The sequence below is a fragment of the Prinia subflava genome, chromosome 11 (assembly GCF_021018805.1).
Source record: "Prinia subflava isolate CZ2003 ecotype Zambia chromosome 11, Cam_Psub_1.2, whole genome shotgun sequence".
In the NCBI taxonomy this organism is placed as follows: domain Eukaryota; kingdom Metazoa; phylum Chordata; class Aves; order Passeriformes; family Cisticolidae; genus Prinia; species Prinia subflava.
In genome coordinates, this window is record NC_086257.1 from 24,762,766 (window position 1) to 24,779,681 (window position 16,916).

Sequence of the window (16,916 nt, forward strand, 5' to 3'; positions counted from 1 at the left end):
TCCAAACCTTAATTTTAGTAGGAGAAAATAAACTTATTGACATTTTAAAGCATATTTACTACTTTGGGGAGGCTAGAGGATTGTACTTTGAAATATCTCAGTTGTGCAGGGTTTTTATGTCATCATTCCAGTGTCAGACCCTAGGGCAGAGCACAAAGAGACCAAAGCTGTGATCTTAGTGACTGGTATGTACCCCAATAGAATATAGAATATAGAATATAGAATACAGAATATAGAATATAGAATACAGAATATAGAATATAGAATACAGAATATAGAATATATGCCTAACTTCATGCTTCTGCAGTGACTGGGGTCAGGGTGCAGTGGGACAGGGGTGAGCACTGCACTGGGAGGTGCAGTCCAGGCATCCTGCAGCAGTTAAAAATAAATCAACTCAAAATAGACTGTGCATCAACAAACTTGGCACTGGACACGCTGGCAGTCGTCAGTCCCCAGAGGAGCCCCTGGCAGTGAGGGAAGGGAGCAGCACTGCTCAGCTGCTGCTGCCCCAAGTGCAGCCCTGCCACAGCGTGTGGGGTTTGTTTCCACATGAGGGCACGGGGCTGCTTTGGGAGGAGCCGGTGTCACAAACCCCCCTCTCTAGCTGGCAGGGGACAGTGTCAGGCACAGGACAAAGGCCAAAGAATGCCCTTTGAAGACTGTTTTACTCCATTTTCAGTAGGGTTTTAATGCTGTCATTGCCGTGAGCGTTGGCACGTTGGAGGTTGTGACGATTTGACTAAACCTGAATGTCGAGGTTTGTGCTGCCCTTGTTCTTCCCCCAGGGAGAACAGGGAACAATTCCTTCCCAATATCCCACCTAAGCCAGGCTCTGGCAGTGGGAAGCCATTCCCCGTGTCCTGTCCCTCCAGCTCCTGATGTTCTTTCCCAGGTTCCTGCTGTCCTGTCCCGAGTTCTGCTGGGGTTGTTGGAAGGACAAGGGTGGCATCCCTGTGACAGTTCCTTTCTCCTGGAAGGAGTCACAGAAGGGATGACAAAGGGTCCTGTAAGCTGTGTGAAGGGCACTGTTTTAAATGAACTTCTCTGGGGTCACTTCTAACTCACCTGAGCTTATTCCAGAGAGACAGAGCTGTGGCACCAAGTCCTGCAGTGACCTGCAAACCTGTCCCGTGTCACCCATGGGATGAGGGCGCCTGGCACTGGCAGTGTCACAGTCAGTGACCCAAGGAGCACAGACAGAGCAAGGACGTGCTCAGTGCATTACAGAGCCCCCATTTAACAATGCTCACCACTAAGAATTAAATGGTAATGTATCAGTACACAAAGACATGACACTGAATATTAATGGTCTCCATTTGAATGTCACTTAATACATCCAGAATTTAAGGTCAATGTAATTACCTTTGCTACTAATTTAATTAGCATTCTCTTGGAAGAAAACATCCTTTGGCATTTGACAGCATTTAAACTTTATGTTGCTTGTTCAGAAATAACTCCCAAGGGAAAAAGTCACTTAGGGGATGTCTGAAAAATCCCAAACTATTTGGAAATTAAACAGTTGCTTTACTTTCCTTCCCATGTGTCTGCTCAAACAAAAATAAGCCCTGGGGCTTTAGAATCCTCGATTTGCATGAAGGAATGTGGCAGATAATAATAACAGTAATATTCACTGAATGCATTTGTATCAGTTACCTGCAGCATCCGTTTCTCTGGAGAGGAGAAGTGATTTTTCTGATTCCTTTGGGCTTTTTGTATATTCTCAACCATTGCCGCTGGCTGATGATGATGGTAACTGTTCATGTAACACATGGAATATTTTGACTTCAGTATTTTGGAAGATTTTTGTAGCCTAGAAAACTCAATGGCGTTCATGGCACCTGCTGAAGTGGCAAAGGCTGGTGCTCAGGTAAAAATCCATGAAAAATTCTGAGACGCATTTAGAAACCATGCTGGTCTTGCTATCTGCTGCTAAAATAATCCAGCAGAGGTTATCACACCCCCAGGAGGGTGGTTTTCCTTCATTTTTACTTTAAATCCAAACTTCAAGATAACTTATCAAAAGACTATTTTTAGAGATTTTGCCCCTATTAAAATCTTCAAAACTCTCTTTTCTCTCCCAGCCTTCAGGCTTTCCTGCCTGTCCTTTTACTGGCAGCATGATCATAAAGCTCTTAAGCCCTTACAAAAGATAACATGCTCTTGATGAGGTTTAAAGATAGCTTATTTCAGATTAATTTAAATGAACCCAGAATAAACTGACTCCGAGGAAAGCCTTTTACTGAACCAAGAATTTCTGTGTTTTTGCAGCAATTAACATAAAAGTGGAGTAATTAAAGTGGTAAATTTCTGTGTGCAGGGAAGGGCCTGGAAAGGGGACCATTGGCCCTTTATCTTTTGAAGGACGATTTTATAAACCCATTATTCTTCAAAATATAACACCAATTTGGGCAAATTTCACTTGTGACCTCTTTTGTCATTTGAGGAGAATTGCAGAACACGCTGAGCTTTGAGGAAAGACAGGTGAGGGAGAAGGGAGAGCTGCCTCACTGCTTTCTATCTGGAGGTTCTGTGTCCCAAGAGAAGGGTTTGCCTCGAGAAATCCAAGATAAAATAATATTTCTCCTATGTAAGCATTATGTAATGGAATTAATTCTAGAAATATTTCATTATTTTTCATTTTTTAATCCTTCAGAAGAATTTTCCCCAGGCGCTGACAGGGGCTGGCCTGGCTGCGGGCACTGCGGGCAGGGATTGCCATCTGCTGGCAGCCAGCCCTGCCTGGAGCAGCAGAGACTCCAGGAGAGATTCCCTGGAATCGGGAACTGGAGGAGCTGGGGGAGCTGAGGGACTCCCGCGAGTCCCTCTGAGCTGGGCCTGACCAAGGGTCCCGTGTGCCAGTGATGCAAGGGGCAGGGGCTGGGGTTACCCAGAGTGTGCCAGCAGCCAGAGGGCACTGCTGGCACTGAGCAGGGACAGAGCTGGGGCTGGGGGACAGAGCTGGGGCTGGGGGACAGAACTGGGGCTGGGGGGCAGAGCTGGGGCTCAGGGACACTCCCTGCAGGTGTTTAACCAGAGGGCACTGCTGGCACTGTGAGCAGGGACAGAGCTGGGGCTCAGGGACAGAGCTGGGGCTCAGGGACAGAGCTGGGGCTGGGGGACAGAGCTGGGGCTCAGGGACACTGCTGGGGCTCAGGGACACTCCCTGCAGGTGTTTAACCAGAGGGCACTGCTGGCACTGTGAGCAGGGACAGAGCTGGGGCTCAGGGACACTGCTGGGGCTCAGGGACAGAGCTGGGGCTGGGGGACAGAGCTGGGGCTCAGGGACAGAGCTGGGGCTCAGGGACACTCCCTGCAGGTGTTTAACCAGAGGGCACTGCTGGCACTGTGAGCAGGGACAGAGCTGGGGCTGGGGGACAGAGCTGGGGCTCGGCGACAGAGCTGGGGCTGGGGGACAGAGCTGGGGCTCAGGGACACTCCCTGCAAATGTTAAAGGGTTGGATGGGGCTTGGAGCATCCTGTTCTGTGGGAGGTGTCCCAGCCCACTGCAGGGGGTGGAATAAAAAAGGGTTTATGGTCCCTCCCAACCCAACCCAACCCAAAAGCTGGCTTCTAAAAGCTAAACCCAGTCAATCCTGAGAGCTTAGTTTAAGGCAAAATACAGTGAAGAACCTAGAGGCATGAGAAGGGCAGGGAGAATTCATGTCAAACAGCAGCAGACTCTGTTTCTGCCTGTAAATCCTGCTCTTGGTCACTCAGGTGATCATCTGAACAGCAGCCAGGCTGCCCCTGCCTCACCTTGGAGCATCCCTGGCCTGTGCCAGAGGAACCCCAGGCTGAGGAGGGGGGTTCAGGTGCTTCATTTTCTGTGACTGTTGTGGGATTAACGTGAACAGGAGCAAAGGCACCCCAGTGGGAAACTCCTTTTCCAAAGCCCCAAAACAAAGAATACAATCCTGAGGAATGTTTCAAAACCAGCAGGTTTGGTTTGTTTAGAATCCCCAGCCCAGACCTTTGTGTGCACAGAGCTGCAGGGACTTTGCTGGCTGAACCTCCCAGTTCCTGCAAGCAGGAATTTGCTCTGGCTGTCACAAGAGGGAACTGCAGCACCAGTTTGGAGCTGCTTCTCTTCACACATCTTTTCTCTAAGGACTCGGTGGTTGCAGTCAACTTCCTCCTAAAACTGCTCTCTCCTTACAAATACAATTATCTTTTAGATTGTGCATGAAATTGCCCATTTTTGTTGCTTTTGAGAACTTATTTCTGGTCAGGTAAAACTTGGTTTTACCAAGTATCTTCATGGCTTTTTAAGGCTTGCAAAGCTTTTTTTAATTACCTGTTTTGCCATGGTAAATTTAAAAGTGCATTTTCCCCCAACACAGAGGGATCATTTAAAAAGGAAGATATCAGCTATAGGAAAAGCAAGGACAAGGATCCCTCTCGTGTTCTCCTTCAGGAGATGGACTGCTAAAGGAGGGAACATCTCCATGGGGATGTGTAATCAGAGAAGCTGATGCCAGAATCACCTGGAAAAGGAAAGAGGAGGTGACCTGGCTGGTTGTCTGCGGGATGAGTGGAAAGGAGGCAGCCCCTCCAGGAGCACAGTGCCAGTGTGAGATCCAGGGACCCAGCTGGCATCCCCGGGGTGAGCCTGGGGTGTGGGGAGCTCCCTGGCACTCACAGGAACTGCTGCGACACCTTGGGGTGTCTTTTCAAATGCTAAGATTGGTGGGACTAATAAAATGCATTTCATGAGACAAATTTTCCACACATAAACCTATTTTGTGAATGCAATAATCTGATAGTCTCATATGTTAGTCTGTAGGTCACAAGAGAGTATGGGAAAGTCATAAAATAATTCAAGGCATATTAACTTGGCTTTTGATATGCTAGTAAATCAGGGTTTTTCCTTAAAGGAAAAAGATCAATTGGAACAAATATGATTTAAAAATTAATGCCAGTATCACAAAGCTATAAAGATTTTATTACTTGGAGCATTCCCTTTGCAAAGATGAGTTGGTCTGTCCTTCTAATCTCCTCTAAAGCAGAGTAGGCTGCAGTTATTTATAGGGATCATATAGAATTTGTAAAACAAAGCATTTCTTTGCCAGCCTCCTGCATGTGGGTGCAGATTCCCAGGGGTTACAAGTACAGTAACCAAGACAGAAATGTGTCATTCCAATATTTGATCTCTGGCTACTGGTGCAGTGATGAAGATTAGGAAGTGCTCTAAATATATGGGGTATTGTACCATCAAAAATGGCCAATTTCCTTTGCAGAGAGGGGGAGGTCAGTGAGGTTCAGACAGTTCCTGCCCAAACACCAGGCACTAAAAGGATTATTCCCCTTAAAATCGCTTTTCTCACAGAAAGCCCTGCAGCCCTGCTGCCTTACCCTGTTCCTCCTCCTAATTTTGGCCCCAATTCCCTTGAAGCTCTGTAGACATCTAAAGCATTGGAAGGGATTCCCAGCTTTGAGCAGTTAATGGGAATGAAGTCCCAGGGGCTGCCCCAAAGGTTGCCCTGAGACAAACCTGTGTGAGCACCTCAGTGAGCTGGAGCAGAAAAGGAATCTCATTTCTGAGCCCAACTGCCCATCCAAGTGCAGCTCTGGGTATTGAACATCTCAGTGTCCCAGCACAGAGAGGGAAAAACAGAAAACAGGACCACGTAGTTGGGAGCACAAAGAGAAATGAGGGAATTGTTGTTCTTGTGTATTGTTCTTCAGCAGCAAAGCAGTAGATGCATTCTGCCACAGATAATTCTGAGTATTTTCTGAAGCCTTGTGTCCTCTCCTTGTTTTTATATTTTGAAACTCTCCCTCTGCTTTTTTTTTTTTCTGGTTGTTGGACTGAGGTCTATTGTAGAATTGATGTCTGGAGTTCATTCCTCAGTGCCCAACAGAAGATGTGTTGTTAAAATAGTGTCGATATTGTTGCTGTATTCTCTGCTGCAGTTACAACCTTTGTCTCCCTCAAGAGCAGCTGTGGACGTGCAGGGCAGCCCTGGGGGGCAGCCCCACCCCGGTGTGAGCAGCAGTGACTCTGCCCTCCCTGTGGCCACCGGGCTGGAAGGAGCCCAGTCCCTGAAGGTCAGATGCTCCTGTCAGGAATACATGATTCCTGCTGGAAATTATTTCCACGAGATCAGATGGATAGATATAATTAGCAGAACCCAGCTAGACAGGATTGTTACAGGAACAGCTGTGCAGGCAATGAAGCTATTGTATCAGAGATTTCTTCTTTTTTTTTCAATAAATATTTAACACAGATTCATATTTCTTTTCACAGCAATTTGGATCTTATCCCAAAAGGATTTGCTTTATAGCAAAGCCAGACAAAGAAAGTAAAGCTCATTGTTTATTCTTGTGTCTCAAAATGTTGTGAAAGGCTGAACTGTGCATGGCATAATAAAGTGTTACACAGCCCCGGGGTTTATTGTAAGATTGCTCCCATTTTGGGGAAGCAGGAATGAAATCCCCTTCCCTAGGGGGTGCCTGGGAAAGGCTGTCCCTCCCAGCTGTGTTCTGGCTGTGATGTTGGGCAGGTTCTGCCCCTGCTCTGCCCTGTACAGGGATCCCTGCAGAGCAGCCCCTCCTTGGGACTGCACTTCTGCAGGCAGGAGAGAGCTGCGGGTGCTCTGCTGGCTGAGGGACACCTGCACAGGAGTGCTGAGCAGGGCTGGGCTGGAATCCCCACAGGGAGGGGTGAGAGGGCAGAGGGCACTCAGAACACCCCAATCCCTGTCAGGCTGGACATGCAGGGGTGGTCAGGAGAGTTATCTGCATTTACCATGGGGGGCTTCGTGGCTAAAAGAGTCCATAAAGCAATTTTCACCCATTTCCCTCCCTCTTCAACAAACTGACCCCTTTTAGTCAGACTGCTCTGAAACAGAGGTGCAGTTGGAGGAACAGGAGAGGTAACCTTGAACCCCTGGATTCCTGCCTTTTTAGACAATTGAATGCTTATAGCCAACCCTGGCACCGGTGAGGCAGGCAGCTGCAGCACGTTCCAAATACTGCTCTATTTAAAGCATCCCAGGGCTCTGGGAGCAACTGCAGAGGCAAAGCTTAACCTGCCATTAAACCAGCAGAGGGGGAATGGCAGAACCAGGTAAGAGGCACAATTAAATGTGAATGCAATAATATACTGAAATTAATGGATCTGAGCAATGCAGTGTGAATATACTCAGCTGTCTGTGTTCTTGTCTGATACACTATTTTTATTTACTTTTCAGTAAGAAAGTGTAATCACTTTAAAAGCTAATTCTATTAACAGCTTGGGTTCCTCCTGTATTTTTGAATCCTACAGTTCTGTTTTATTTTTTGTAGCTGCCATTCCGAGTTAGCTGACACAATAGGGCAGTGTGTAAAATGAGTTATGTTTGACAGCAATACTGTGTGTAGCTGAGCTCCAGGTGTAGTGCCAAGTGAACACAGAACAATTTAGATTTTAACCCAACAAAGCTCAAGTGGCAGAGCAAAATGAAATTTTAGTAATGACCTTTCCATTGTAAGCACACTTCACTCTCTCTAAGGAGAAAAGGCAGTTTATAAAAATGCATTTTATATCCATTATAATTTTTAATTTATTTCGCTTAAATTTACAACTGTAGCTGCCTGCACAGTTACTCAGGTAACACTTGTAGAGAGAACTCTTTAATACATCTTCATAGCTGCATTCAAAGTTTTTAAAGACTTATCTCCTGTGTTTTTTGCACCACTGACTCTGGTATCTAAGGAGAGTGAATTTCTGCTAAGGTACAAAAGGACACAGAACACTGTTTATTTGAGTTTTCATTGACAGTCCCAGAGATTACCCTGATACTGGTTTAACTGGAGCTCCTGTAACAAAGGCCCCCAGTCAGCAGCATCAGCAGAGCCCTGACAAACCCCTGTGCCCCAGCAGGGTCCAGCCCTGGGAGTGAGATCCAGGGAAATGGCAGGTACAGGTAACCATCACCAGCAGCTTCACTGGCATGGTGTCAGAGCAGGGAAATGACAGGACACAGGTAGGGACTCCCTGGAGCAAAAGGACACCCAGTTTAGGGCAGGATGTGTTGCTGTGTGGTTGTGTTTAGTGTTTTCATGGCAGCACATGCAGCTCTTCTGTCCCTCTGTGCAGGGTCATGGTGAGACAGGTTTGCTGTGCAGAGCTCCAGAAGAACAATGTGGAATCCTTACATTATTAAGCATCCCTCCGAGTCTGCCTGCATAATCTAAACTGTGCAAGGTGTTGTGAATAGTTTTACATAATTCATTAATCCCTTCAAAAACCTGTAATTCTATTAACTGTGTAAAGATGTGGTGTATGAGGTTCTAATATTTTGGTAAGTAATAGGATCTCAAAGGTTGTTATTCTGCTTTCTGCCAAGAGCGTGCTGTTAGCAGGACACTGGTAGGAGGCTCTTTCAAATCCTGCTGTTCTGTGGAGCTGTGTTTGTGTAAAGCCCGTCCTGCTTCCCCCGTGCTGCACGGGGCACCTTGGCCTGCACGGGCTCCTCTGAGCCCGGTCCAGGCCTGCTGAGCAGCCTGGGCATGGCTCAGCCCTGCTAGACCAAACCAAAACCAGTCCTGGCTTTGGTGGGGCTCCTTCAGAGTGCCCTGTCCGTGTCCCTGACGCTGCTCCTGTGCCAGCCCAGGCCCCGCTGTCCCGCCTGCTCGTGCCCGTGCTGCTGGCGCTCGGCTGGATCCTGGGCTGTGCCCTCATGGTCTACATCGTCTTCTCCTGAGGCAGGAGGGGATGGCAGTGCCACACGCTGCCCTGCGGTAAGTGACAGTGCCACACGCTGCCCTGCAGTGACAGTGTCACACACTGCCCTGCGGTAAGTGACAGTGCCACACGCTGCCCTGCAGTAAGTGACAGTGTCACACACTGCCCTGCGGTAAGTGACAGTGCCACACCCTGCCCTGTGGTAAGTGACAGTGCCACACACAGCCCTGTGGGGATGGCAGTGTCACACACTGCCCTGCAGGTGTCACACACAGCCCTGTAGTGGTGGCAGTGTCACACACTGCCCTGCAGGTGTCACACACCAGCCTCCCCTGCCCTACTCGGCACTGCCACCCCTTTAAAGGGAATTTTCTGTGTCTTACAGGTCAGAAGAACCTACAGTGATGCTGATGAGAAGAACACAGAACTTCTGTTTGGATTTCTAATGACTAAAATACGTAAAAAATGAGTTCTTTTTAATATCAACAATGTAAATGTTGTGCACACATTTTATTCATTAGAAAGAATCACCAAACGAATTTCCCTGTTCTCAGATTATTTGCAATTGAGGGAGTGGTTTTTGGAATCTTGTGTTCGGTCAGATACCTGCCTGCTTGCTGAACAGCAAACTTTTAAAATAGCTACTACCAGCTAAGGAGCTTCAAGCTTGCTAGAAACAGGGAAGGGTTAATTTCTCATGGGGCCTGGGCAAGTACTTTTAGCCTTACTATGGGGAAAATCTCTTGATTTTGTTATGAAACAGAAACATCACATGTCCTTCGAAAAGAGAACCTCAGGCTTATTCAGGGCTGGCAGGGTTGTACAGCTGAGTGTGTCTGAATCTCAGGCTCGCCGGGGCCCTCAGTGTCTTGTACTGGGGCGTTTGCCTTTTAATTATAATTGGAGATAATTATATTCCCCCAGTTAATAATAAGCCATGTGAACTTCCAGCGACTTTGCCATTTAAATCACAACTGAGCATCAGATCACTGCATTTTCACTGACAGCTTTGGGCTTTTGAACATGAAGATTTTTCAGCTGAAGAACTGCAGTTCTGAGAAGATGAAATCATTAATAATTCAGTCCCCAGTTAAAGCAGAGAATTGATTGTGAGAGGCATGTCTGGAAGATCCCAGCAAGATGTATGTTTAAGGGAATGTGAAAAAACTCTTAATGACCCCTGATGGGGTTAAATAGAGAAAGAAACTCTTTCTTTCACTCCTGCTCACACAATTTGCATAATTTTGAGAATGTGAGGAAGGCACATCAGTCAGACATCCTGACTCCATCTGTGGGCACTGTCTGTTGAGCTTCAGGAATGGAAACACAAATAGATTTGACCGTGGTGCAGCCCCGAGCATTCCTGGGCCGCTCCAGCAGTCAGCAGGAGCACCCAAGTGTGACATTCCCTGTGGGAATTGTCTCAACACCAGGTTTCTTCACCTGTGAGCGAACTGAGGGCAGAGGGAGGATCCAGCCTCATCAGATGTCCTGAAAGAGAGGGGCTAAACCCTGGAGATTCCTGCACGGCTGCTGCGTGCTGTGAGCACTGAGCAGCACCAGGGAGCCCCTGCAGTGGAACATCCCCGTCCCTCCCTGCTCCCTCCCTGCAAGGGGCTGGCTGTGCCCAGAGCCCACCCTGAGCAGGCACTCAGGGTCTCACTTTCAATTCCTCGGTGTCTGAGCCCTCCCAGACTGATCCCGCTGTGACCACAGCTGTGTTTTTACAACTCACTCCATTTACCAGGCACAGAGGGAAAGAGTTCTGAAAGGTCCCGCTGGCCCAAACAGCTCTTTGGGTGTCCCACAACGCTGGAAATCGAATGTTTCCAATTAAAATGTTACAGAGACAAAATGTAAACACTACAATCTGGTTTAGCTTTACCTGATTTTTGAGATCTGATTTGGCAGAGCAAACCAAAATAACTTTCTAGGCTGGCGTCAATATTGTCGAGCTGAGTTGCTGTGTACAAAGCAGGGGTTTCTGCCAGTTTTATGGGGTAATAAAGAGAGGATTATTCCAAGAAAAAAATGCATCCCCCACGCTGTTGGAAGATCACGGAGCACTCTGCAGTGACCTTTTGGAACCACCTTCAGACAACCCACTCGGGTGTCTGCTCCTGGCAGAGCTGCACGGCGTGAAGCTCTCCTTACATGCAGGGGTGAAAGGGGTAGCAAAAGGTTTGGGGCTTTTCATTCCTGAAAAATAAAACGAGTGTTTGAGAGCCAGGTCCTTTTCTCTCAGAGAGGTGCTGGTGACTGAGGGGGAAAAAACCCATGCGCATTCAGATTTCTTGCGAAATGCTGGTGCTACACTATCAAAGCGAGGTGATAACTTCAGGGCCAGGCCTCTACAGCATGATGCCAAGCGTGCCCACGGCCTCTGCCTGGCTTTCCCTGTTTCCCCTGAACAGCTCTTGGAGTAGGGAGGAGTGTCTGTCCCCCTGTTTTGGGATGCTGCATGTGGCATCCTGGAAACTTCCAGGCTCACGTTTATATTCTTTCAATGCTCGTAATCCCATTTCAGGGTATTGGTGTACACAGAGCACGACTGGTGCAGAGTAGAGCCTGGGGATAACACCTGAGTGTGAACCAGAGTTCTGTGGGACAGGGATAACACCTGAGTGTGAACCAGAGTTCTGTGGGACAGGGATAACACCTGAGTGTGAACCAGAGTTTGGTGGGACAGGGATAACACCTGTGTCTGAACCAGAGTTTGGTGGGACAGGGATAACACCTGTGACTGAACCAGAGTTTGGTGGGACAGGGATAACACCTGAGTGTGAACCAGAGTTCTGTGGGACAGGGATAACACCTGTGACTGAACCAGAGTTTGGTGTGGGCCGTTCCCAGTCCCCTGCCGAGGACAGTGGCTCCAGGGTGCTTTGCCCACCTGCTGTGTCTCTCCTGGCCCAGAGGCTGGCACCCAGGGAAGAGGTTGAGCTGCTCCTGGCTGCCAGCCCCGCAGCGCCCCACACACCTGTCCCGGTGCCGGTGCCGTTCCCAGTCCTGTTCCCAGTCCTGGTGCCGTTCCCAGTGCCATTCCCGGTGCCGTTCCCGGTGCCGTTCCCAGTCCTGTTCCCATTCCCGGTGCCGTTCCCGGTGCCATTCCCGGTGCCGTTCCCGGTGCCGTTCCCAGTCCTGTTCCCATTCCCGGTGCCGTTCCCGGTGCCGTTCCCAGTCCTGTTCCCATTCCCGCGCCGGTCCCGGTGCTGTTCCCATTCCCGGTGCCGTTCCCATTCCCGGTGCCGTTCCCAGTCCCGGTGGCGGTCTCGCTGGGGCGGGGGCCGCAGGCGCGCTCCGCGGGGGGCGCTGCCTCACCTGCCCCTGCCCTCAGGAGCCCCGGGGCCCTGCAGCCCCCGTGTGAGGCCCGAACGGCGGATCGGGGGGCCCTGCAGCCCCGGTGGGAGCCCCGAACCGCGGACCGAGAGGACCTGGAGCCCCGAACGGCGGAGCGAGAGGCCCTGGAGCACGGCTCAGGTAGGAGCCGCGGCGGGCCGGGCTGTGCGGGCCGGGAGCCGCCGCCCCGCCGGGAGCGCCCTCAGAGCGCGGCCGCGCCCTCAGCGCTGGGGGCGCTGCTCTCCCTCAGGCTGCGGCCCCGCTCCAGCCCCTCCGAGCGCTGGAGGCTTGTGTTGTGTGCTTGTTCTGCGCAAAGCTGTGCGGAATGTTGGTTCCTGTGAGAAAAGAGAGGGCTCCGGGTTTGCCCTCTCCTGCGCAAAGCCGATCCCTGGAATTGAGAGGGATTTGGTTGTTGTGGTCTGCGTTCTCCGAGCAGAGGGGCTCAGGGGAAAGCGCAGACGTTTATTTGCAGAGAATTTTCCTTTTGTATTTTCATTATTCCTATGAAGAACACGCACTGCATTTGGCTCATAATTTCAGTTTATTATCAAAATGTTTTGATCAGATGACAAACTCAGAAAGCTAAAAGGACATAGGTTTTTAAATAGACCTATTGTAGCAGTCATCTGAGGTATCTGGTACTTGATTTGAAAATGTCTTTGCTTTGATAAACAAAGCAGTAAGTTTCTTTGCAATCTGCATGAGGATGTTTAATACATATTATTGCAGATTTAAAGCCTTTTACCCTCTTAAAGCTCCTTCAGACTCTTGCAATCAGCTGTGCAGCTTTCCCGATGTGAGGATTGACATTGATCAGAACAGGTACAAGTTATGTGCAGGATCGGAGCCGCAGCACTGACAGAGTCAGTCTGAAAACTCCAATGTTTGTGCCCTCCATTGGAGAACTCGCTTTTGTAGGCTTTGTCTTATTGCCCGATACCATGCTTTACTCCAACTGCCCAGTTCTACATAGCCACTGAGAAAATATGTTACAATACTTCAAGTCAAAAGTGTAGCTCAAGATTTAAATATAAAAACTATGATTTATACATTACTAGAAACTTTAAAAAAGAGCAACTTTAGAGAAAGCAAGAAAAAGCTTAGAAAATGGTGAAAGGGTCTTTGATCACAATCTTACAGATTATAGGTACAGAAATTAATAAATTACCTACTATTTCACTTGGGCCAGAAAGCTGTAAATTAACTGTTGTAAATAAGGACTTCAGGTAATACACACTGCAGTAATTAGTGAGAAATTACTTAAGTACAGCCATCTTTGGACTTCTCTTTTATAAACGGTTTCAAGTAAAAATGAAAACATTTGGTAGAACAGATTTGCCGTAAGAGCAGAGGGTACAAAGTCTGACACTGGGGTATAAACTGTCATCTCTCCGGTGTTATGATGGCTAAAATGTGTGTTACTGTGAACTTCCTTCCTCCCTGATCTGAGACCTGCCTTCACCGACCAGGCAGAGGTCATGTGTCAGACTTTGCCATTTGAAACCCAGAATCCAGGAGCCCCTGGCTGCGGGGCAGGGCTAGAACTGCAATGGAGTGTGCACTGCCAGAGCTGCACTGCAGTGTGGCTGTGCACTGCCAGGTGAGTCAGGGCCTGGGGCAGGGTTAGAGCTGCAGTGCAGTGTGGCTGTGCACTGCCAGAGCTGCCCTGGAGTGTGGCTGTGCACTGCCAGGTGAGTCAGGGGCAGGGTTAGAGCTGCAGTGCAGTGTGGCTGTGCACTGCCACGTGAGTCAGGGGCAGGGTTAGAGCTGCAGTGCAGTGTGGCTGTGCACTGCCAGAGCTGCACTGCAGTGTGGCTGTGCACTGCCAGGTGAGTCAGGGCCTGCGGGGCGCTAGGGAGGAGCAGCCAGGCGCTGCCTCAGTCCTTCTTCATGATGGGGAATGATTTGGGTTTGCATGTTCACTTTCACCAAGGATTACAGCCATCTCTCTAGCACACTCCCCCCAGTTCTCTTCCCTCCTCCCTTCTCAAAATCGACTGGAATAGGCCTTTTTCCTGGAAAGCTCCTGGAGATGTGAGGTTTGCAGTCTGTCACCAAACGCGGCACTTCTTGGCAGGATCCATGTTGTCTCTCGTGGTGCATGAAAAGGCTTCTGAAAACTCGGGGGAGTTCTGCAGTGATCCCAGGACCCTTTAAAACAAAGCAGTGTGCTGTCATTGCTGCTGGCCTTGCTTTGAAACAAACAACAGGCCCCGTATTTTGTAACATGTTTTGTTGTGTCACCTCGCTGTGGTGGAGGGAACGCCCTGTTGCTGAGCTCTGACTGTTGCTTCATTTCACCTCAAGGGCTGCCTGTGTTTTCTTCTTCAGTTCATCTTGTCCCTGTTGCAACCCCAAAAACACAGGACCTGTCCCTTCCTCATGGCTGGCTCTCACAAGCCAGTTCTTTCACCTAGAACAGATTTCCTGCATTTCAATAGTTTTCACTGAGGATTTGTTCCGCTACGTTTTGCTGATGAGTTTCTTGGTGAAGGTAAAACAAGACCCTGAGGTCAAGGGCTGTGGTGGTAACTCATCAGTGAATGCTCATTTACATTTTTACACCAACCAAGTTTAAACTGAGATCATGCTACTCCTCTGGGCGCTCTGCACAGATTTTCCAGTGAACGAGTTTCCTGGCAAAAAGACTCACAAACAATGGCTTTCAGCTCCGCATGGGAAGTGAGTATGAGGCCATTCCAGCTAAGGCTGATTTTATATGTCTAATTGTGAACACGTGTGAATAGACCTGCTAGAAGTCACTTGTTCCTTCAGGACGTCACTTGTTTCTTTGAGTACTTCATGATTATTCTGAGAATTGTGTTCATCTTTAGAACCAGGGTGTGCCCGCAGAAGCTGAGGTGAAGTTCAGCAGGGATGCCTGCAACACTTCAACTGTTCCACAGGGCCAAAGGGACTCCCTGGTCTTGGGAGCCAGCAGTGGAACAGGAGCTGGCACAGAAAAAGGGTTATCAAAAACCCCCTGCATTTTGGAGATCTAGCTGTGCTTCACTGCTCCAGTGAGCTAGAACTGCTAAAATGGGACACTCTGCAATTAACAATTTTTATGAAGAGCTGCCTGTCCTACTTGTAAGGAGAAACAGCCCGCAATCAAGTGTAGCAGGTGTTGCAAAGGCTCATCACACTCCCCAAATAATGATTGAAAAAAGCACGTTGGGAGCCTTTGTGACACTGGTGTAGAATGTTACTAGGTGTTAATTTTGTGGGTATGTCTCATGAAATATTTTCTATTCTATTCTGGAGCCCCTAGGGGGCCTCATCCTGTAAATGACTGCCCATTCTAAGAATGTTGTCTGGTTTCTCATGAACACTTGTCTCATTGCATATCAAGTTTATAGCCTGTCCTAGCGAGGTACAGACAGCACAGCACGATGTAACGTATCCAGGGTACACCCAAGCACAGCTTGTTACACCGAGATGCTGAACTAGCCAACTTCAAAGGCCTTGTGCCTCATCCAAATCAGATGTGCCGAGGTTCTGAGCAGCCTCTGGAGCCTCATTAGCACTGAGACCAGACAGGAATGACTGTAGGAGCTGGTGCACAGACCGCCTGTGGGAGAGATCCCAGATAGCACAACCCACCCACAATGAAACCGGGCAGGAACAGTCGCTGCTTTCACGAAATATTTGAGTGTGTGGGATAAACAAGATTTGGTGAAAAGCCGTTGAAAGAAAGATACTGGAATTAATGTAGTGGATTGTATCAGCAGAGAAGTTAGCTATTGTGGACATGGAGCCTGGAGATGACTCAGCCTTCCAGAGCCAGCAGATGCTGTGATGGCTGCACTGCCATTGATATCATGGCTTTGGACCAAACAGGTTTATTAGAGCACATTGTTACACTGCTGATGAATAGGCTGCTCTGACTTCAGATAAAAAGAAAAGATCCTAGTCTGGCTGAAAGGCTTGCACCCTGAGCAGCCACATTTCCTGCACGGCCCTACTGAGCTGAGCCCAGCTGATCTTGGGAAGGCTGGCTGAGCACAGCAGACACAAAATGCACGTCTGCTGTTGTACCACAGCACACGGGTTTGTTAAGGGTGAGGGGCAGGGATCTCCCCTGATTCTACCTGTGAGTTCAGCAGAGGACTAAAGCTCATCTGTGCTGCTGGTGTGCAAGAGCCCTATCAGGAGCTCTGGGAGGAGCCAGGGACTTGTGGATGAGCCCTGGATTCCAGACACAGTCACTGGGACTCTGCAGTGACAGTCACACAGTGACAGCCAGGTGACGCTGTGTGTGTCCTGTGGTGGACACTGTTCAGAGCTGCTCCACAGTGTGGACAGAATTCAGTTGGATCTTGTCAAGGATGCACAACTATCCCACATCCTTCCTGAGCTGCCTGGGAAGGGCTTTGCCTGTCCGGGCAGTGCTTGGCTGGAAGGGACAGGGACAGCCCAGCCCATCTGCCTGCTCCTCAGCAGCCCCAGTGTGCTCTGCCTGTGGATGTGCGTGTGTTAAACCTCCCTGGGGAGGGCAGGGCCAGCTCTGCTCCACCACAAACAGCCGTGTTGCAGAGCTGTTACCCCTGGGGACTGCGCTGTGGGCTGCTGGCTCTGCTGACCTGAATTTGCCCGGGCTGTGCACGTCTGTCTTGATGGAGTTCACGGCATACTCTGGTCTGTACGTTCCACACCACACCTGCACGGGTTACAAAGAAAAGCACCGTTAGCCTAAGATTTACAGGAAGACACCTGCTGTCATTTAACTGTGAAACACCTAGTGTTCATGGGAATAAATACCACATTAGAACACAGAGAAAAAAGGGTGTATTTTGTTTAAAAAAGTACATCATTGTCCTCAGACAAAGGCACTTGGGAACAAGGCACGTCCTACCAGGCTTATGCATGGCTGAATTAATTTCTTTAAGAAAGATAAAAATCACCT

At 49.0% G+C, this 16,916-nt stretch overlaps 2 protein-coding genes across 2 annotated transcripts in view; one reads left to right on the forward strand and one right to left on the reverse strand.

Moving 5' to 3' along the window:
• Positions 1-3,664: 3,664 nt before the first annotated feature.
• Positions 3,665-11,166, forward strand: STRIT1 (small transmembrane regulator of ion transport 1). Its single transcript, XM_063408168.1, has 3 exons — positions 3,665-7,072; positions 8,596-8,727; positions 9,057-11,166. Exons 1-2 carry the CDS (start codon positions 7,060-7,062, stop codon positions 8,688-8,690), a joined length of 108 nt encoding a protein of 35 aa, XP_063264238.1. The 5' UTR covers positions 3,665-7,059; the 3' UTR covers positions 8,691-8,727; positions 9,057-11,166.
• A 1,366-nt stretch (positions 11,167-12,532) lies between these two features.
• MME (membrane metalloendopeptidase) overlaps positions 12,533-16,916 on the reverse strand; it is a 30,649-nt gene continuing 26,265 nt past the window's right edge. Inside the window, exons 22-23 of the mRNA XM_063408509.1 lie at positions 16,594-16,670; positions 12,533-14,161 (exon numbers count right to left, since the gene is read on the reverse strand). Coding sequence (XP_063264579.1) covers positions 14,062-14,161; positions 16,594-16,670 — 177 coding nt within the window. The 3' untranslated portion in view covers positions 12,533-14,061. The remainder of the gene's footprint in view (positions 14,162-16,593; positions 16,671-16,916) is intronic.